General features: G+C 43.8%; 4 protein-coding genes across 4 annotated transcripts in view; 1 reads left to right on the forward strand and 3 right to left on the reverse strand.

The window, feature by feature from the left end:
* Positions 1-1,991: 1,991 nt before the first annotated feature.
* Positions 1,992-2,995, forward strand: LOC308085714 (ribose-phosphate pyrophosphokinase 1-like; the record flags this gene model as incomplete). Its single annotated transcript, XM_080428987.1, has 1 exon — positions 1,992-2,995. The coding sequence occupies one exon, from the start codon at positions 1,992-1,994 to the stop codon at positions 2,946-2,948; it is 957 nt and encodes a 318-aa protein (XP_080285113.1). The 3' UTR covers positions 2,949-2,995.
* A 2,495-nt stretch (positions 2,996-5,490) lies between these two features.
* tekt1 (tektin 1) lies at positions 5,491-10,549 on the reverse strand (the record flags this gene model as incomplete). Its single annotated transcript, XM_080429276.1, has 6 exons — positions 5,491-6,098; positions 7,156-7,381; positions 7,986-8,132; positions 8,444-8,572; positions 9,679-9,844; positions 10,378-10,549. The coding sequence occupies 6 exons, from the start codon at positions 10,547-10,549 to the stop codon at positions 5,835-5,837; spliced, it is 1,104 nt and encodes a 367-aa protein (XP_080285402.1). The 3' UTR covers positions 5,491-5,834.
* Positions 10,550-12,596: 2,047 nt separating this feature from the next.
* Positions 12,597-22,676, reverse strand: part of mindy4b (MINDY family member 4B) — a gene marked incomplete at both ends in the record, with an annotated part of 13,137 nt that continues 3,057 nt past the window's right edge. The window contains 6 exons of the mRNA XM_080429277.1: positions 12,597-12,742; positions 13,142-13,322; positions 13,572-13,748; positions 14,217-14,289; positions 14,671-14,741; positions 14,994-15,059. Coding sequence (XP_080285403.1) covers positions 12,597-12,742; positions 13,142-13,322; positions 13,572-13,748; positions 14,217-14,289; positions 14,671-14,741; positions 14,994-15,059 — 714 coding nt within the window. The remainder of the gene's footprint in view (positions 12,743-13,141; positions 13,323-13,571; positions 13,749-14,216; positions 14,290-14,670; positions 14,742-14,993; positions 15,060-22,676) is intronic.
* Positions 21,367-21,933, reverse strand: LOC308085188 (28 kDa heat- and acid-stable phosphoprotein-like; the record flags this gene model as incomplete). Its single annotated transcript, XM_080428272.1, has 1 exon — positions 21,367-21,933. The coding sequence occupies exon 1, from the start codon at positions 21,847-21,849 to the stop codon at positions 21,367-21,369; it is 483 nt and encodes a 160-aa protein (XP_080284398.1). The 5' UTR covers positions 21,850-21,933.

Genomic DNA, 22,676 nt, shown 5'->3' on the forward strand with positions numbered 1-22,676 from the left:
AACATAGTCTTATGAAAAACCATCATGTGTCCCAATGGCGCCCGATGAACCTGTCCGCGGTTGTTCTCCTCATCCTGGAGCCTCCTTTCTCCGGATGCTGCCGGACTTGAGGAGGTGCGAGGGAGGGCGGCCAGCCCTGAGAGTCTGGTGCTTTATGTCTATTTATGTTTATGGTAGTCAGCCTACTACAGGTTCAAGGCCCACGTCTTATGTCTATTTATGTCTATGGTAGTCAGCCTACTACAGGTTCAAGTCCCACGCCTTATGTCTATTTATGTCTATGGTAGTCAGCCTACTACAGGTTCAAGTCCCACGCCGCCTTATTTCTATAGTCAGCCTACTACAGGTTCAAGTCCCATGCCTTCTCATGGTGCTGAGGCCCTTTGTGTTTCTGGAGCAGTAAAGATCAGGAGTTATGACGAGTACTTGTTCATCAATAATTCGCTCAGTTATTTGTCATTATGGTAAGATGATGTGTCACATAAGACATTGGACTATAATGGGCAACTGAGAGCAACTATCACATCTGAATAAAGTCAGTGACCATACCATTGCGCCACAATACCTTTGGACACTCCACAGCTTTCTCAGAGTGCTTATAGTGTTCCTTTTTGGCTGTTAGCCTTTAAAGGGACTACACCATGAATTTGAACTTTTCCTTCTTTTTTGTGTGTTTTTGGTCTCCCCTACCTCTCTTCTATCCCAAAAAAGACCCAGTTTGAGCACTCAGGCTTTCACAGCATATCTGGGGTTTTATGTAAATTGGTCGCGAAACAGGCCAAACTGATTTGGCCCCGAAAGTGAGGTCACTAGCGGTACAATCCCTCACGTTTTTCTTTTACTTTTTCCATTCAGAACCAGGAGATAACATGCATACAAACTGGCTCAATAGCGCCACGTGCAAATCATATCGTATATCTGAGGCTTGATTTAGGCTCAAACCTTTTGAAAGGGAGGGACATAAACAATATGATATTAAATATTAAATATTTTTTATAAATTCATGGTGTAGATCAGGGGTGCACATAACTGGTGCGCAGGTACGCATGCGTCGTCAAAATGCATGCTGCGCGGCACATCAGACGAAGGGAAGCGCTCTCGCGTACCAACAGCTGGGACTGCTGGGACAGGAATTTACTTCCTGAAGCCACACTCACACAATCACGCTAAAGCACGCGTCGGCCCCATACACAGCCATTAGGCGGAGGGGGAGGGGACGCATGCTGCACGTGATTGTGTGAGTGTGGCCTCGAATCCTGACACACAGACACAGTCAGTCGCGCGACTCGCACGCAGCACGCAGCACGCAGCACGCAGCACGCTGCTGGCTGTGTTACAGGCACTCGTCACTGATGATGAACGCACCGTGATGGTGCAAAATATGCCGTGAACGTCCCAATCTGTCGGATTAAAAGCAGCGCAGCACAGGGCACCAACCTTGGGGGGGCACCAAACGGCGTAAAAAAAAAAAGGCGGAATTTAGAAGCAGGGCGCTACAACATTGAAACGCGCCGGTATTTACCATTTATTTGGTGCGCACCAAGTAACATTATCCGGGTGCTCCTCTGAGAACTAGACCCAAAAAGTTATGTGCACCCCTGGTGTAGATCCTTTAAAACATGTTTTTGAGCTGCAATCCAGAAATTATTTTAATGAACCAGAGGTTCGGTCCTCGTACCTTCGTCGCACCGCCGATCCGACCAATATGTCTGAGTCATAGTGTTGGGAGGGCTTTGTCAGAGTACCCATTGTACCCGTCTGTCTGTCTGTGTCCCTTTTGGGCCCATATGGAGATGTCTGTCTACCTGTGTCCCTTTATGCCCATATATGGAGATCTCTGTATCTGTCAGTCCTTGTCCCTTTTATGCCCATATATGGAGAACCCTGATGTCATCAGTATATTCCCATATATTTATATTGGAATCCACAATTCCCATATTGATTTAGCTCTGAACGGTAGCAGCTATCCATTTACTGCACCTCTACCCAAAATGCCCAACATCAAGATCTTCAGTGGCAGCTCGCATCCGGACCTGTCCCAAAAGATAGCCGACCGCCTGGGGCTGGAGCTGGGGAAGGTTGTCACCAAGAAATTCAGCAACCAAGAAACATGTGTGGAGATCGGCGAGAGCGTCCGCGGGAAGGATGTGTACATCGTTCAGAGCGGCTGCGGGGAGATCAATGATAATCTGATGGAGCTGCTCATCATGATCAACGCCTGTAAGATCGCCTCTGCCTCCCGGGTCACGGCCATCCTACCCTGTTTCCCATACGCCCGACAAGACAAGAAGGACAAGAGTCGTGCTTCCATCTCTGCCAAACTGGTGGCCAACATGTTGTCAGTTTCTGGCGCAAACCACATCATCACTATGGACCTGCATGCATCACAGATACAGGGTTTCTTTGACATCCCAGTAGACAACCTGTATGCAGAACCTGTCGTGCTGAAATGGATCAAAGAGAACATCCCGGAGTGGAAGACCTGCACCATCGTCTCCCCCGACGCAGGTGGAGCCAAGAGGGTCACCTCGATAGCGGACAGACTGAATGTGGACTTTGCCCTCATCCACAAGGAGAGGAAAAAGGCCAATGAGGTGGACCGCATGGTTCTGGTCGGGGACGTGACGGATCGCGTGGCCATCCTGGTGGACGACATGGCCGACACCTGTGGAACCATGTGCCACGCTGCCGACAAACTCATTTCGGCCGGCGCCACCAAGGTGTACGCCATCCTGACCCATGGCATCTTCTCTGGACCGGCCATCTCTCGCATCAACAACGCCTGCTTTGAAGCTGTGGTGGTGACCAACACCATCCCCCAGGAGGAGAAGATGAAGGACTGCCCCAAGATCCAGGTCATCGACATCTCCATGATCCTGGCAGAGGCCATCCGCAGAACCCACAACGGCGAGTCTGTGTCCTACCTCTTCAGCCACGTCCCCTTGTAACACCTAGCGTCCACCTGGCACCAAAAAGTAACCACAAGAGGGATGTATCCCCCGTGCCCGCCCACCCACCACAAGCGCAACCATAATGAAAGCTCTGCCGATGACTAACCATGAAGATAACGATGGAACTCTCCTGCCTGTTACTAACACTGAATGCCATTCACTTCTCCTTGAAGCAGTGGAACCTCAAGTCTAGGACAAGTGGGGTCCCGTGACCCGCATATAGGGGTCCTTTAGGGCAGTGGTTCTCAGGGGGGCAGTGGTTCTCAGGGAGTGGGGACCCCGACTCCCCACTCCCTAGATGACACGGAAGTGACAATTTAAGAACTTAAAAAAATAAATAAAAAAAAAATAAATAAAAAAAGACCATTACTGCATATAATCAACAAACTACACTATAAAAACTGGCCAAACATTGGCCAAATTGTCAAATAATAGAAGAAAGAGGCAAACCTTGTGAAAATAGCCAATCTACAAGCTCACAACGCCTCGCGTTGTGAGGCGTTGTGAGCTTGTAGATCTGCTATTTTCACAATATTTATCTGCGGAAGACAGTGGAACCAAAAGTTGAATGCTTCAATCCCTACATTTCAAGTGCTTATCAGGGTGATTATTTTGGGGGGTCACAGACTCACAGCCTGAAAAGGTTAAGAATCACTGCTTTAGGGGTAGAGAGTTGGGAACCAAATGTACCCTGAACAGGTCTGTAACTGTAAATGGCCGACCTACAAGCTCACAACGCGTCACAGATGTGCGACGCGTTGTGAGCTTGTAGATCAGCTGTTTTCGATGCGCAACACTGCCGTGCGACGGAGCGGAAATTAGGCTTCACACATCAGAGAATGCCAAGTCACAAGAAGTGTTGTGTGTAGAACGGCCATCCCTCGCTGCCTTTGCACGACACCGTCACACAAGGAAGCTAATGTACAGCCTCAGAGTTAAAATAACACTGAGCATTTTTCAGTAGATTGGAGTCCCAGAGATTAAAAAAACTAACCTTAGGCACGGGTGCCAACGTTGGCACAGGGTAGGGTGATCACTGGCACCCTGGCATAAGTGTGTGAGAGACGTTTTTTACTTTTAAAATTAAATATTCAAAAAGGGGGTTTAGTCAGTTAATTTAAGTCCCCTCACATCTATGTACAAATTACATCCTGCACATAATTCTACATTCATTCAAACTCCTAACTCTGACTGGGGAGGGAGTCTGGGAGATATGTGGGTTATTACTCTGAGTAATGATCATTACATCCTGAAGGTTTTTACGTACAGTATATGAAAGATCAAAATCAGTTGTAAATATTACATTTTGATGTGTCATAATTAAATGTAATGTTGACATGGCACACTGACTATCAAGAAAATGAAAACATGGCACTCATGTCAAAAAGGTTTAATGGATATTAAACTGGGGTCCTTGAAATAAAATAAAAAAAAACACTGGTCTGGGACACCAAAACAAACCAAGATGGAGCTACCAAATTTAGGCCCGGCTTTATTAATTGATTTGTGAATGGGTGAATATGTCTCTCTATCCACAGTGAACTTTTCTTCCACAACATTTAAAAGATACAGACCTTCGTCCTTTGAAGTCAGTCGGTCCCATATATGCACATGACCATATATAGGCGTGGTGGTTGGATTTGTGGCTCTGGACAACTGGATCTCTGTATCTGTCAGTCTTTGTCCCTTTTATGCCCATATATGGAGATTGCTGATTTCATCACTATATGCCCATATATGGGCATGCCCCCTTTTGTGCCCATACATGGAGCTGACTGATTTGTTTGAGCCTGATGCCATGACGACACATTGAGGTCAGACAACCCACCCAGCTGCATTGGGAACTCCTTATGTGGTTATGGCCTAACTTGAACTAATTTAAAATGATGAAAATCATGAAAACAAAAACAATACTTGGTGGAACTACATTTCTTTATTTCCTGCCCATGGAGAAGCCTTGGTATGACAATGTGTTTGAAGATGGGTTCTGTCCAATCAGAAGCTGTGTATGAAGATGGGTTCTACAATCAGAAGTTGTGTATGGCGATGGGTTCTCTCAGCTGGGTACAGATTACCTCATCGATGTACAGAGAGTTGGCCTTGATGTCAATGTTCTCCTGCAGGTTCAACTGGCAGCGAATCAACTTCTTCTGCTCTGTCTCAGACTGGAGCAAAGCTTCACACATTCTGTAGGGGCAGGGGGGGCATTAGAATGTATATCGTTGTTGTCGGGCAGAAACCTCTTATCTTCATATTTTAACATTTTGTGTTATTTTGCCCTACTTGATCATACTACAGTGTCACACAAAATCCTCAAAAGTAGCAGAACTGCAAGCTCGAAACGTGGCACGAAGCGACGCGTTTGTGCTTTGAGCTTGTCGATCTGCTACTTTTGCTATTTTTGAATTTGAATCCTGAAAGGTAATAGTTTTGGACATGAGGTTTCCACCCGACAGACGATATATGACTGTAGATTGGATATAGACTCAATTATTCTATCCCACTGGTTCTCAAGGGGGTCCTTGAGGGGGTGCCAGGGGGTCCCCAGCTAAATGTGTTTATATAGAATCGGAATCGGAAACATTTAAAAGAAAATCTTGAAATTTGGAATAATTTTTATAGATTTTAACAGAAATCTTCTTATGGGGGTCCCTGGCACAAAATATTTTCAGATGGGAGTCCAGGGCCAATTACATTTGAATTTGGGGGTCCTTGACATGAAAATGTTTGAGAACCACTGGTCCAATCCAAAGTATAATTTTAATGTGTTCCTAAAACAACAAAGACCTCTCCTTGTCTTTCACCACATTTGATTGAGGATAAGGAAAACTTTCAAAATGGATCTGATTCCGTTCTTTTCACACTATAACATCATCCTGTTCCTCACCTGTTGATGTGGGCAGTGAGCTGCTGGACCTCAGAGAGCAGGCGGCTCTGTGCCGGGTCATGGCACAGTTCTGTGCCGGGTCTCCTGCCGCGGGCAGACAGCCGGGCCTGGGCAACCTGCAGCGGTTTCTGCTCCTCGGCGACGGCTGTCTGGAGAGACTCCATGTTCTTCTCCTGGCTGCCGAGTTCAGCCAGAATCTGTGAGGGAGGGAGATGAGAGAAGTACGGTAGTGTTACTAGGTAAATATGTACAGTATTACGCTGATCAGAGCAATGGTCACTGAGTTCTGGCCGTCATTGAAGCATCCGAAATACCGCCTCGCTATTTCGGATGTTACGTTTGTGATGTCCACCGTCCACCCATTAGGCAATTTTAAAGGGACTACACCATGAATTTTTACATTTTCTTCTTTTCTGTGTGTTTTTTGTCTCCCCTACCTCTCTTCTATCCCCAAAATACCCCAGTTTGAACACTCAGGCTTTCACAGCAAATCTGGGGTTTTCTGTAAATTGGTCTCAAAACAGGCCCAACTGATTTGCACCCTGACATGACGTCACGTCAGGGTACAATCCCTCCCGTTTTTCAGTTCCAACCCCCCTCTTTTTTTTTTTTACTTTTCCCACACAGAACCAGGAGATAACATGCATGCAAACTGGCTCAATAGTGCCCCGTGCCAAACAGGACAATGTGGTATTGCAGGTGAAGTGCTTTATAAGCCAGAGAGAAGTTAGTTGGAATGCGTATATCTGAGGCTTGATTTAGGCTCAAACCTTTTGAAAAAACGTTTGAGGGACATAAACAATATGATATTAAATATTATAATTTTTTCTTAAATTCATGGTGTAGATCCTTTAATATATAGGATAGGTTGAAGGTGTCAAATATATGGGCTTTATCACACAGCAAGTGCCAGAAAAGTTTGACATCAGAGTAAAAGATTTGAAAGTAAATTTTGTGTATTTTTATGATTGACAATCCTAGTTCAATTCAATTGTCGCCAGAGTAAACCAGAAATCCCAGTTTCCATTACAAGTTGAGTAACACAATAAGGATAATTGACCATGAAGCAGCATCAGATGAATATGGTCAACTTGGTCAGAATTTTTGAGAGCTTGCAACCACTCCTACCAGGTCTGTCTCAGACCTACAGTACACAGTATGATTGTTACATCATAGTGTACAATAATATACATGGACCAGTGCTCCATTGACAATGATGGAATTGTTGATATTAATCAGTTTCCACATGAATCAAGTTGCTCATTTTATATAGTCACTGGCTGCCATGTAAATTTGATCAATAGTTATGTAATGTACCATGTCCAGGTGCTCCTCCATCTGCATCTTCACGGTCTTGGTCTCCAGGACCTTCAGTCTGAAGGCCGAGTCTGTGGCTTGGAGCTGTTTCTTCATGTCTGTGGCCGTCTGCTCCAGCAGTGAATCCACCAGCGCCCGCAGGGACAGCGAGTTGACCTTCTCCCGCTCCGCCTTGGACATGTTGATGCCTGAGAAACTCTCCCACTCTTCTGGAATTATTACCATGCTGTGAATGATAATAATTATTATATGACTTTTTTGCTTGATTAGAAAGAATCATATGACATGTACTCAGTGGTGTAAAGTAACTAAGTACATTTACTCAAGTACTGTACTTAAGTACAATTTTGAGGTACTTTTACTTTAGTGGAGTATATCCAATTTTCAATACTTTTACTTCTACTCCACTACATCTCAGAGGCAAATATTGTACTTTTACTCCACTACAATTATTTGAAAACTTTAGTTACTAGTTACTTTTCAGATATAAATTATTACATTATGAAACATACATTAACCACTTTAGCCCTAGTTTATACATAGGCTATTTGAAAATAGCAGATCTACAAGCTCACAACGCGTCGCGTTGCGACGCGTTGTGAGCTTGTAGATCGGCTATTTTCAAATATTTAGTACTTTTACTTTTGGTACTTTAAGTACATTTTGATGCCAATACTTTTGTACTTTTACTCAAGTAAATTTTTTATTCTGGACTTTTACTTGTAACAGAGTATTTTTATATTGCAGTATTGGTACTTTTACTTAAGTAAAGAATTTGAGTACTTTTTCCACCACTGCATGTACTGTACTACTGTATTAAAGTATTTGACCTTGGTAGAATGACGTCAGGGTGTTTGGACTTGTGGTCGCTGCCAGTGGAATGGTTTCTCATCAAGGAACAGGAGTCATCGATGCACTGAGCAGTGAACTTATCCTTCAGATCCTTCTCAACATGGTACCTGGCTGAACGGTTCAGACTGCGCGTGCGAGCACACACACACACACACACACACACACACACACACACACACACACACACACACACACACACACACACACACACACACACACACACACACACACACACACACACACACACACACACAAACAATGTCATTTTCTACTTGCCATTCCAGAAGGCTTTTAACTGCTGAATGAGTGAGTGCCTTCAACTTTTCTGAGATCATCCACTTTCACGGGCAATGAAGTGAAACCTTTTTACTGAATAATTGTAATATTATATCTATAGTGCGCATTTATGATATTTTTGCACTATTACAGAACCTACCGTAACTGTTCGCTGATCTGCTCCAGCGTGCGTTGCAGCAGGGAAGCCGCGCCCTCTATGACCTCTCTCTCCTGTAGCAGGTGTCTCTCTACCTCATCCTGCACCCGGTCCACTGGCGCTCGCTTTAATCTGCAACAAACACAAAACACACACTGGAGGCAGGCAAACCATTCCACGTAACTTTTGCAGAACACAAAAAAATAGTCCTTTCCTGTACAAGATATTAAGACTAAAAAAGACCAAAAATGTCTTCTAAACAGTTTTCTGAAAATGAGAATGTATTAAATGATATGTATTTGGCCGCAAATTTGTTCCAGGGACCCTCCAGAAGCAAATGTTTGAGTTAAAAATGTTCACTTTAGGGGGAACGGTGGCGCAGTCGGTAGCGCTGTCGCCTCACAGCTAGAAGGTCCTGGGTTCGATTTCTGCCGGGGACGCTGTGGGCGCTGGGGGCGTGTCTTCTACTCCGCGTCATCAGCGCCCATACCCTAGGTGGGGTTGGCGAAAGGGCCTACTCTGTGTGGAGTTTGCATGTTCTCCCCGTGTCTCTCAGGGTAGTTAATACCCTCACAAAAACATGTAGTAATCCTGGTCGCTATACCGCCTCCCCCATGACAGCCGGGGCGCCTGATGGAGGGGAAGGGAACTGGTTGGAATAACATGTTCCTTCCACGCGCTACGTCCTACCAGGGAAACTCCAAACCAGGGAACCTCCCTAGGCTGGTGAGGGGAGTGTAGCGCCCAGGATCACTTAGAAAATTGGCACCGGGTGAAAAATAAGGGTTACAAATCGTGGGATAAAAATTAATAAAAAAAATGTTCACTTTAACAAATACATATATTAAAAGATTTGCACAAAGTTTCACGATTTTTCAAAAATAGGAGATCTATGAGCTTGTACCTGCTTTTTTGAATAGCCAAAGTATACTTTGATGTATATATTTTAGCTGTAGGCCTATATATAGCTAAAATAAAAAATTACACAGGTGCTTTCCAGGTTTGAATGGGTTTTAAACATGCATGGCACAAAGTAGTGGAGCTACCTCTGGTAGGGTAGTTATGAACATCACTGACCCTGGAAAAGTAGTTGCATAAATATTTATGAACAATCCTGTGAACCATATACATTTTGATAAGAGAGACTCTCTCATCCACTCTAAGCCATCCAAGGCTGATAAAGTGATCAGGGAAGAAATTAGTTCTTACTATATCTTAATATTATGGTGTCTCCTCACCTCTCGTCCAGACAGGTCATGGTGACGGTCAGTGGTTCCTTACAGGCCTCCAGGCTCATCTCCACTCGTCTCTTATAGGAGACCAGAACATCAGTCTCCTCAATCACCTCCTTCAACTTCTGCTCCAGCTCTTGTCTCAGGAACTGAATCTCTCGATCCCTCTGCGCTGAACGACAATGATGCAGAAAGACTGGACACTGCAGATGACTGCCATTGACTGGGCACTCTTTTTTTCCTTTCCTTTTTCCTTTTAGGAAAACTTGGCACTTGAGAGAATTTGTTGTGGATTTGTTGTGTGTGAAAAGTGGGCACTATTTTGGGGGGGCTGGAACTGGGCACTACTTGTGGATAATTCAGCGTTTCTGACAATTATGATTCTGAGAAAAAAGCATAAAGATTTGGGGAGGATTTGCAGTTTTGCGTAATTGCTCACATCATAAATATATATTTGGACAAATATTGTATTTGATGGGATATAATTTGTTATTTTACCAAACAAATGAATAATGGTGAATGTGGCACTTTAAACCTGGTCAAATGAAATGTTTGCTCTTGGCAGCTAAGGTCTCAAAAAGAAATGTCAGGGGCAGGGCAATTACAACGATCTCACCAAAAACCAAATAAAGTAAATAAACAACATTTAATTAGATGGCTAACATTAAAATTATGAATAGAAGGACTGTAACAACTTCTTCTTACCCAGTTTCTTGTTGGCGTCCTGCTGCATGCGTTTGGAAACCCTGTCACTCTCCAGTATGAGCCTCTGGCTCTCTGCGGTCAGCAGCTCAGAACGGATCCGCTGCGTCTCCACATCCACGGGCTTCAAGCCTCCATCCTCCCTCCATCGTAGGGCTCCGTCCAGGGAAGACATGCTGCTGCTCAAAGTAACAATGTACATTTACTCAAGTACTGTACTGTACAATTTTGAGGTACTTTTACTTTACTGGAGTATTTCCAATTGTCTATACTTTTACTCCTAGTACTCCACTACATCTCAGAGGCAAATATTGTACTTTTACTCCACTACAGTTATTTGAAAACTTTGGTTACTAGATACTTTGCAGATATAAATGATTACGTTATAAACCACTTTTTCTGAAGTAAAACATTTGAGGACTTTTTCCACCACTGCTGCTCACTCTGGATGGAAGGGATTCAATGAGCGACAGAAACAAGCAATGAAAAGAAAACCGAGGAAATTAACCAATTAAACCCCAAATAGTTGAGCAGAGTCCTCCAAGGCTCTATACTAGTGTCTTTTCTGTTTTTGTGGGGGAAGCCGGGTTTAAGTGGATAAGGCTTGAATAGCATTGAAAATTACAGCAATATTATTAGATTATCATGAGAACCATTAGTTTGAATGAAATGACAGCTGTCATTTCATGTCTGAGAAATGGCTGAATATTAGAGGCAGATATCAAAGGGGCAGCAGCTACATCCATACATATTGTAAACATAATATGTATAATATTACACAAAACTGGAGCCCTTTAAGTATATTTTCATGCCACAACTTTTGTACTTTTACTAGTCAATTTTGATTACCAGACTTTTACTTGTAACAGTGTATTTCTGCATTGCAGTATTGATAGGCCTACTTTTACTTAAGTAAACAATTTGAGTACTTTTACCACCACTGCCAACGTTATTAAAATGTGTCAAACCATACTGTACCGTTTGCTTTGTATTGCTGATCTTATTTATTTTCTTCTGTTGTTGGTGTCCAGTAGTCTGTAGAATTTGCAGTAACGTTTTAAGAGTTTATTTCACTGGTTTGCCAAAGCTCCAGTGCAGACTGCTGCTGGGACATAAACAAACAGTTGCTATGGTAACAGATAACCTGACGCTGCCAGATCCAAGAAGCTTGCTTCACACATTTGTTTCACTGGGAACCTGGTTACTCAATACCGCCCCCATCTGGCAGAGTCAGGTTAGGTAACAGAGGCTCCCAGGCGGAACAACCCATATAATAAGTTGTGAAACAGGAGTTTCACAACTTATTATTATATGTCTAAAATGCATTTTCTTTTGTTGAAAATAGCAGATCTACAAACATGTTTTGTATACAAAGTAACCTGTAACTAAAGTTTTCAAATAATTTTAGAGGAGTAAAAGTAGAATAATCCTCTGAGATTTAGTGGAGTAGAAGTAAAGGTATTGAACATTTATAATAACTGGTAATACTCCAGTAAAGTTAAAATACCTCAAAATTGTAGTTAAGTACAGTACTTGAGTAAATGTTCTTAGTTACTTTCCACCACTGCCCATTCTTGGGATTCCCAAACTGTGGTGCGAGCACCCCCTGTGGTGCTGCTAACTTATATCCAGAGAGAAGTAGAGAACTCACTCATTAAAGACGGGGTGCCGTGATTTTCAGTGATCCCCCCCCCCCCCCCCCCTAAAACATAATCATCAGGTATTATGGTTATACTAGGAGGAAGATTCTTTTCAAAAAAGTGTACAGAAATTGTTAAAATTATGTTTTTATTTGGACACGCCTCCAGTTCATTAAGTATACCTGGTTCTCACCTTAGCACCTCCTCCACCACCTTAGCACCACCCACCTGTCCTAGTCCCTCCTCCTCCTCATGCCCACAACTGTTGTGTTAATGAGGGGGAAGGTATATTTTTACTATGTCACTAAAGCGCTGTTTTTCTATTGGCGCGTTTGACCCTCAAGGTTTCAGCCTCCAGGTAAAAACTCAAAATAGTCAGAGAAGACATAAAACACCATAAAAACACCACCAGGGGGCTTACTGAAGTTCTATCAACCTCATAGACACATGAAAAACAGAAAAAGTGCAAAACCATGGCACCACCTCTTTAAAATATGCGAAAAAAACATACAAAAGGCATTTTTAGTGGCAAGTCTTTATTGTTTTCACCACAACAATAATACTACAGGTTGTTGTTGTCAGTCAGTAGAAGGGGGCGTGTCCATTCCAGTGGATAAAGGCTCCTCCCCATTTGGTCCTTATGGTCATCTCCAGAGAGGGGAACCTCTTCTCTGCATCTCCACTCGCCTCAGCTCCTCGCCACGCCTCCCAGTGGTGGGAGTGAGTGTCTGCAGTGCAAACACATCACTTGTGTATAACTGTTGCATACATTATACATTGAGTGGTTCTCAAACTTTTTCATGCCAAGGACCCCCAAAATGATATGTGTTTGAACCCCAGCTTCCATGCTGGGCATGTCAGGTGAATTTTTTTTATACTTTTGTGTGACTGTAGTACGATCAAGTAAGGCCTAAAATTAACGAAAAAACTCAAAAAGTTAAAATATGGAGATAAAAGTTTTCTACCCGACAACAGCGATGTCAAACTGGAGGTCCTTGAAATACCAAAGGACGATGCAATAAAACCTTCATTTGAGGGCCACTATTTATATTCTGTGCAATGCATAATCATTTCACCTCTAATAATAATAATAATAATAATAATAATAAGACGACAAACAGACGTACCTATAGTAAGTATTAATGTGTTCTTCATACTGGGCTGTCCGTTATAGTAGAAGAGGTTAAACAGATGTTCACTCTTCCAGTCAGACAGCAGAGAGCGACTGGTGCTGAACAGAACATTGAAGGTTCCATTGATGCAACACAACCACACAGGCAGCATGGGAGTCTTCAGCATGCTGCCTACCTACAACACACACAGTAGCATTACAATTTTTAGTACTGGGGGGTAATGTATTTCAGGCCATACATCATGCAAATCCCCGTCAAACCTCCTTTGTCGTCCCCCCCCCCCTACATCTAATCCACCACTTCAGTGGCCTTGTGGTTGGAGTGTCCGCCTTGAGATTAGGAGGTCGGCGTTCTCCAAAGACTATGGACTCCAGTGTAGTACAGGTGTTGTTGTACAGGTACTAGCCTAGTACAGGTGTAGTACCTGCGGCAGGGTGTTTCTGTCCAGCTGTTCGCGGCTCCAGTGCAGGTATCCCACATGACTGCGGGCCGTGACCCCGTGCAGCGGTCTGTCCAACGGACTGCCGTCCTCTCCGTCCAACACTGTCCCATTGAAGACGTTAGGAGTGGCTCTGCCTGTCAGTAACAGATTCATCATCTCCTGCAGAGCAACCACACGCACACATACACGCACACACACGCACACACACGCACGCACACGCACATGCACACACACACACACACACACACACACACACACACACACACACACACACACACACACACACACACACACACACACACACACACACACACACACACACACACACACATTACTGCACAACTCCCTAACCTCTAAACCTAATCCTAATCCTAACCCCAACCTGAATCTTTTCCTGATTGTAAACTAAACTCGTAAAAACTATTTATTTTCTTTCTTTAAAAAAACAAAACATAATACAACCATTGCTCTCGTGAGGGCAGGCAAGGACAATTTTCCTCACAATGTATATATTTCTCTAATTCGACTATACTTGTGGACACACACACACACACACACACACACACACGGTGTTGTGGATAGAACCCCTGGAGTCATTGATTTTAACGTGAGCTGCATAATGTTTACCTGTCGACAGGTGAACGTTCCCATCCTGAGCTGCAGAAGATGAGAGGTGCTGGAGTCCAGGTCCTCCCTCAGCCTGACGCACACACGCGCGCACACACACACACACACACACACACACACACACACACACACACACACACACACACACACACACACACACACACACACACACACACACACACACACACACACACACACACACACACACAGGCTTAGTGATACTGGGGGTGTTGGGGTGATACTGTGGGTGTTGGGGTGATACTGGGGATGTTGGGGTGATACTGGGGGTGTTGGGTGATACTGGGGGTGTTGGGGTGATACTGCGGGTGTTGGGGTGATACTGCGGGTGTTGGGGTGATACTGGGGGTGTTGGGGTGATACTGCGGGTGTTGGGGTGATACTGCGGGTGTTGGGGTGATACTGCGGGTGTTGGGGTGATACTGCGGGTGTTTACCTGTTGACTGTTCTGGAGCAGATGAGACTGTAGACAAACAGAATAACTCCATGACTGCCCTCTTCTTTAAACTGAAAACAAGACAGAATAAATGCAGTTGGCGTTAAGAAATACAAGATTATATTCACATTAATACTCTTCTCAAAAGTTGAACTATTTCCAGGCGCTTTTTTTCTGTGGACACAGCCTCTAATCCTGTCATGCATCTACACTGAGGTTGATTCAGCATGTCGGTGTTAGTTGTGTTCCTGCTAGGCTCTGTACAGTGTTATGATTGGTATGAATACAGTTGTATGTTACATGAATAAACATGAAAGACTCACACACTGGATGTGTTCATAGATGAATCTCCTGACATCCTCCTTGATGTTGAAGGTGAAAAGCTGCAGCTGCAAACACAACAAACACAGCTCAAAGCTAATGATAGTTGTTCACCATTTAAATACATAGTTTAGCAATTACAGTCTACACTGTTACTTTGGTGACTTTGATCATGATTGTTTTATAGCCTTTTACCACTTAACATGTAGGCCTACATATGGGGAGCAGTGGCTCAGGAGGTAGAGCGGCCACTTGGGAATTGGAAGGTTCCAGGTTTGACCCCAGGCTCCCTCTGGGTTAGTGTTGCAGTGTCCTTGAGCGTTATACAGTATATAAGACCTTACCTGCATGGTCTGTGCCCGCCTCAAAAATTCATAAAGAGGAAGCCTGCTAGTGGAATCGGCACTATAGGTCAACCACTAGAGGGGATTGTGAAGTGCAGCTCAGGCGAACCACATTCGAACAAAATGTCCTTTCAGTACAGGGCTGTTCGACATGTAATGACCTTCCATTGGCCATAAGGGATCGTCCTACTTTAGCACAATCAAAACATTTTTTTTAACTTGATAACCAAACTTGCCATTTCTAAGTGTAATATTTGAGCCAAGTAAAAATGTGTTTGCCTTAAATAGCACCTTTTGTACCTGTTTTGTACCTCTGTTTTTGTTTTCCCTGTGTAATGTAATGTAATGTACTCTATTGTCTGCTTGTTTTTAGTTTTTTTGTGGGGACTGCGGATGTAAATCATCTTCGCTAAATCCGGTGTATTTACATTGTTCATTGTACATTGTTCATTAATATGCGGTGTCTCGTCAATATAAACAAATTAAGAAAGAGAATAAAGACACTGCCCTAACTGGCCCGTAAGAGCAGATTCGTTCTTTGCATAGTTTCATCCGCATCGGTGTGGGTGAATGGGTGAACGTAATGCACATTGTAAAGTGCTTTGGATAAAGGTGCTATATAAATGCACCATTTACCATTATACGTATTAGATAACCGGGTCCCCTAGGGCTCAATACTTGTCCCCCCCCACACCAAATGTCTTTGCCAAAATTTGCAGATCTACAATCTCTATTTTCACTGAATGTGTGCCCAACAACTGGGACGCTATAGCTGCGGCTATTTGAGGATCCTTGTCATGGAAACATTTGGCAACCCCTGGTGTAAACCAGTGGTTCTCAAAGTGGGGTCTGTGGACCCCCATGGGTCCTCAAGGGGGTTCCAGGGGGTCTCCATGTAAATGACTAATACTTAAGAACCAAGTGGACGCTTGCCAGTCTGTAACTCTAAGTGTACAAATTGAACCAAATGGGCCCTTACAGGGTCTCTCAGAATTAAGGGGTTCTGTGTGCTTAGTGCATAACAAACTGAGGGTCCTTGAAATTAAAACGTTTGTGAACCACTGAAGTAGACAAATGGCATCACAGATCACACTCAGTGGAGAAGCCATCCATGTCCTCATCCAGTCTTGAACCATTGAGTGACTTCAATCACATTGTAAATGTTGTGACATTTTGGGTAATTTTGTTGTGACATAAAATGGTAAATTGTGCATTTATATAGCGCCTTTTTTCGAATGCACTTTACAATGTGCATTACATTCACCCATTCACACACATTCCCCGCTGGCGGAGGAAACCATGCAAGACACCACCAACCTGCTCATTGGGAGCAGTTAGGCGTTCAGTTCAGCTCAAGGACACTTCGACGCTAACTCAGGGGGAGACGGGAAGGAACTGGGAACCTTTCTGACTGCCGCCCGTATCGGCCCCATGTTGTTTGTTGTACACAGAGATGAACACACACACCCTCTCTGTGAAGGTGTCCAGTTTGTAGTCCAGGTGGGGGGTGATGCAGTAGTCCGCTGTCACCAAGGTTACGGTGGCACTGCTCTGGTCTCCCGCTGACCACAGGATGTCACACAGCGCAGCGGACAGCGCTCTGTCCTGGTGTCTGTCCCCCACCTCCCTGAGGCTGACAGACAGACAGACAGACAGACAGACAGGTAGACAGACAGACAGACAGACAGACAGACAGACAGACAGACAGACAGACAGACAGATAGACAGACAGACAGACAGGCAGGTAGACAGGCAGGCAGACAGACAGACAGACAGACAGACAGACAGATAAATGATAGTTTGGAACCAAAAATGTACTCTTATGCAGGTCTGTACCTATGAGTGGTCTGAGTTATGGGGGTCTGTGGCCTAGTGCATACCAAACTGGGGGTTGAAAACCAGAAACCCAGTGCTACTGTAGATGATGTGTGAAGTTTAGTTGAGTAAAAGTTCTGACCTCTGCAGGGAACAGCTCTCTGCATCAGGATGTCTGCTGAACAGCAGGTGTTTGATGACGAAAGCCTGGACCACCATCTGAATGGCACACACCCCTCCCTGACGCACGCACGCACGCACGCACGCACGCACGCACGCACGCACGCACGCACGCACGCACGCACGCACGCACGCACGCACGCACGCACGCACACACACATACACTCACACATATTTAACATCTTTATTTGCATTCACATTTTAACAAGAAATTCTTGAACACAAACAAGTAGATGCACAAACTTTAAAAAACTCAACAACAAGTACAGTATTTCAGAATACAGATCACGGGTATAGGAAGCATCGCCTCCTCCATATATGATTATCACAATATATGATTATCACAGACATTGAACAGAATTTTGCCAATGCCTTAGCTTTTGGCTTGGGCATTCCTGCAATCTGCAGGCCTCTCACAACTGATTTATGGACATTACCGCGAGGCTTCCAAATATGAACACAAGCAGTTTACATTTGTAACCAAGCTGCATAATAGCATCCTTAAGACGTTGGTACTTAAGCACCTTGGTAAGGAATGCCTCTTCCAGGCTGTGATCAAATGTACATGCCACTTCCAAAATGGTCACTTCTCTACTGTCCTCATCAACAACAACATCTGGTGTATTAGCTGCCCCCCCCCCCCCTATTGGGAAAATGTCAGTCTGTCAGTCTTCTCCTTTATCATGAGAACCGTCCGATCAATGGACGTCAAACTATGCATCTACCTGTCTCTCCAAGTCCCTTTTATGCCCATATATGGAGATCTCTGTATCTGTCTGCCTGTCTGTATCCCTTTGATCCCTGATGTCATCAATATGGTGTCATAGTACTGCCGATATAGCCTGGCCTCCAAGTACTATGATGATGGGTACTGCATCAAGCACTCTGACAACGGGTACAACCAGAGGGGCATGCGTTCCCATTGGGCATCGGTCTAGATTCTAGAACAAATAATAATTAAAATACAAGATACAAGATGCAAAAATAAAAATTATGGAATGATTTTGATTAATCCTTCCAGTCCTGTAATATTTAAAAGGATCCCTGGCTAATAAGCCAAATATGTATTAATACATTATAATTGTCCTCTATAACTAAAATGTAAAATGTATTTATCTATTTTAGAAATAGTTCATCTTTCACTAAATAGGAGCAATGCCCGTCGCAAGTTGATGATGTCATTTGTCCATGTGTGGTCTAGCCCTATGGGATTTATGGAATGCATGTGAAAATAAAAAAAACACTAATACTTCCTAAGGTTAATATGAGCATCAAATTAATATTTTAAATAAGCTATTTTAGCACATGCATTCCATAAATTCCATAGGGCTGGACCACACATGGACAAATGACATCATCAACTTGCAACAGGCATTGCTGCCCCTCTTGAGTAAAAGATGAACCGTTTCTAAAATAAATAAAATATTTACGGTGTTCTAATTGTTTTATTTTAGTGATAGAGGGCAATTATAATGTATTAAGGCATATTCGGCTCATTAGCCAGGGATCCTTTTAAGCCCCTCTGGTGGCTATACTATACTATACTTAAAGCATTTCAACAGAGCATTGAATGAATTTCTCCAAGGTCGATCTTAAGAGGTTGTTATTCACCGACTTATTTGTTTTGAGGATAACATTGCTTCACTGTTTCAAGGAGTTTGAAACTCGGGGTTCCACACGTGGGAATAGCTCCAATGTGGACCTCTGACCTTTTGTGACAAGCCCGTGACATCAGTCATCTATGACGTCAGTCGTCTATGACAGTGGTTCTCAACCTATTCTGGACCAGGGCCCACCAGGGGCCCACTTGAAAAATGCTAAAGTGTTCTGAAAAGTGCTGTGTGCATTTTCAGAGCATGTTTATTTGTGTCCGGGCTTGGATCAATGGAACTAACATTAAATTCCTATTCATCTGTATCAGAATGAACTCATTATTCAGCCTTGTAAAGAAAAAAACTTCTATGACATTTCTTTTAACATAACAATTTAAATATTAATGTTATATTATCATTATAAAATCTTATGTTTTGCCAATTATTTGGGGGCCCATTTACAATATCGTCTCTGTCGGGTGGAAACCTCATTATGTCCAAAACGTACTTTTCAGGATTCAAATTCAAAAGCATCAAAAGTAGCAGATCTACAACCTCAAGCTACTTTTGATGCTTTTGTGTGACGTTGTAGTGTGATCAAGTAAGGCAATAATTTACGAAAAAACACAAAAAGTAAAAAGATAGAGATAAGACGTTTTCTGCCCGACAACAACAATATCCTGCCGGCCTACAGGTTGAGAATCACTGGTCTATGACATAATATCTATGACGTGTGACTGCATATCTGGGCACGGGTCGGTTTCACAGCCCCATTAACTTCTATTATAAACCTAAAGTAAAAATGTCAGACATTATGGCCTACTGGCACCAGTGTGCCCAATACATTGTGGCATTCATCGGTCCACTGCTTTGCGAGATAATCTCCAGACACGCAGATGAGGTAGCAGAGCATTGGACCACTTTTTTTAAAAACACATTTTTGTATTTTTTTTAGAGTGGGGGGAGACAGGATTGCGGGCAGGGGAATGAAACGAATGAAACATTCAGCAAATGGCCTGGGGCTCGCTGATTATGCCATGGTGCCCAGGTGGTGGAATGACAGGTGCTTTTCCTTGACCTCTTCAGTCTCCTTTTTTTTTTATTTCTCTTTCTATATTTACAAATAAACCCCCCTCCCTCCAAGGCTCCAGAAAAAAAAGGGAGAAAAAAAAAACATTTTTGTTCTACGTGACAGATGCATTTGCAAGATGCAAACATTATACAGCATTGTACATATAATTGCTTGGGATGCTTTAAGCCATTGTTTATATTGTGAGTGAAGAAATGGCAGTTGTTGGTCTATGAAACTATAGGACTGTATAGACCAGTGGTCCTCAAAGTGGGTTCCGGGGACCCCGGGGGTCCTTGAGGGGGTTCCAGGGGGTCCCCAGCCAAATGAATAGTTAGGAACCAAATTGACCATTGTGTCTGTAACTCTGAGAGTGTACAAATGGAACCAAATGGACCTGTTAGGGTCCATTTGGTTCCATTTGTACACTCTCAGAGTTAAGTGAACACTGATAATACTACAGTGTAGATTGGGGGTCCCCGAGATCAAAATGGTATCAAATGGGGGCCCATGGCCTAATGCATATCAAACCTGGGGGTCCTTGAAATTAAAATGGTTGAGTCCCTGGCATATCCTTTCAAATGAGGGTCTGTGGGCTAATTATGTGTCAATTTGGGGGTCCTTGACGCGAAAACGTTTGAGAACCACTGGTATAGACTGTGTTGTATATAGGCATGGACTGCAGCCTTTGAGCAATAGGTGAATGATGGACTGGACTTCATACACCGGTTTGTAGCTCAAAATGATTAAGATTGAGTTTAATCATGGCTTGGATGTGTGGTGCGTGCATGAGGTGCATGAGGTGCATGAGGTGCATGAGGTGCATGAGGTCTCCAGAGGCCCAGACTGCTGTCCAGACCACAAACTGGACACCCTCCCAGAGAGGGTGTGTTCATCATCTCTGTGCTCAACAAACAACATGGGGCGGCAGTCGCAAGGTTCCCAGCTCGATCCCTGTCTTCCCCCTCAGTTAGGTATGTCGAAGTGTCCTTGAGCAAGACACTGAACCCCTAACTGCTCCCGATTTCATGGTTTCCTCCGCCAGCGGGAATGTGTGTGTGAATAGGTGAATGTAATGCACATTTGTAAAGCGCTTTTGAAAAGATGCCAGGGTGTCAAGGAGGAGCCAAAACCCATCCTGACAATTCAAACAGAATCAGCAAGTGTGGTGTTTGAAGCCGGTTCCAGTCTCCAAAGAAATTCAAATATGGCAGATATGCTTTGGACAGAGAGGTACAGCCCTCAGCATTCAAATGAAGTAATTGATAACTCCTCCTCTGCAATTAAGCTCCACAGTTGGTTAAAGAAATGGAAACTGAGTGCTGATGAAAGGAAAAAGGAGCTGGAAATGAAACGTGAAGAAAGCTCTGGAGTTTCAGTGCCCAGGGGCCCCCAGGGGTGTTATTCTGGCTCTGTTCCCAACCTCCTTCTCCTTCCTCTGCTCTTCTCTCTTCTTGGCTGCGTCCTCTCTCTGCTTCTTGATGATGGCCAGCCTGGCCAGGTCGGCCCGGGCCTGCTCCGTCTTCCCCTCCCGGTGTAGCTTCTCATAGCGCTCCTGGTTCTTTTGTTTCTCGATCTCCTCCCTCTCCCTGCGTGAGAGCTCCACGGGCGCGCTCACGTCCACCTCGCTCGCCTTCTTGCTGCTCTTCTTCGGCGTGCGGTTGGGATTCTCGATTTCGATCAGTCGCTCCACGGGACTCTTCTTAGACTCCTCCTCCTCGTCACTGCTGCTGTCCTGGTCAGAGCTCTCCTTCTCCTCCTTCTCCTCCTTCTGCATTCTCATCTGTCTTTCAATCTCTTCTGGGTGTGCGAACCGCCTCACCTGGCCCTTGTGGCCCTTCTTTCCACCTCGAGGCATACTGAGATATTAATTCTACAAAACCGGTGCTTAGTTACAAATCACTGAACCGCTACAGTGAGAACAGCCTGGTGAATGTTGCTATGCGTTGCCTTCCCTGTGATATATATGGTTCTTGGCCCATCGATGATGTCATTTTGATGACGTCAGTCAACTCCAAATTTGAGCATGGGTTTGGCAAAACTATGTAAATAAGGAGAGGACACATCACTTTCTTGGTCCGGCTATTCCATTAGTCAGCAATTGTCAGGCACCGGGAGACCAAAACAGACTAAACTGAAGTCAATGACAGCCAGCTGGACAAGCTTATGAATAAATACTATATTTTAATGATTTAATGATTGTTAAATAATTGGGTCAGGAAAATAAAAGAAGACACTGTTTTCTGGTCTCTTGGTCTCTTGTTGTTCAATGTGCACTTTATATAATTTTATTGAGGTTGTGGATGCTATATAATTCTATTGAGGTACCTAAAGAGCACAGAGTAAGTTTCTGACTGCTGTCTAGCCTGGAAACCTGACAAATCTGCCAGAGCAAATACTGCTCAGTCACAAACGTTCTCTGTGCTCTTTAGATGCCTCAATACAATTATATAGCATCCACATCCTAAAAACAAGCGATCAGAAAACAAAGTGGGATATGTCTTCTTTTATTGTCCCGAACCGATTATTTGACAAAGGTCACAATCATTTAAAGATTGTGTTTATTCATCCGCTTCGGCTTACCCACAGAACATCTTTCCTTACCTTATTTACATACGTGGCATTGGTTTCAGGCGCAAGTAACAGACACGTCTCTCAGAGATTACTGTTTGATTTGATTGGTTT

This window comes from Gymnoscopelus braueri (assembly GCF_963280865.1).
Source record: "Gymnoscopelus braueri genome assembly, chromosome: 5".
Lineage (NCBI taxonomy): Eukaryota > Metazoa > Chordata > Actinopteri > Myctophiformes > Myctophidae > Gymnoscopelus > Gymnoscopelus braueri.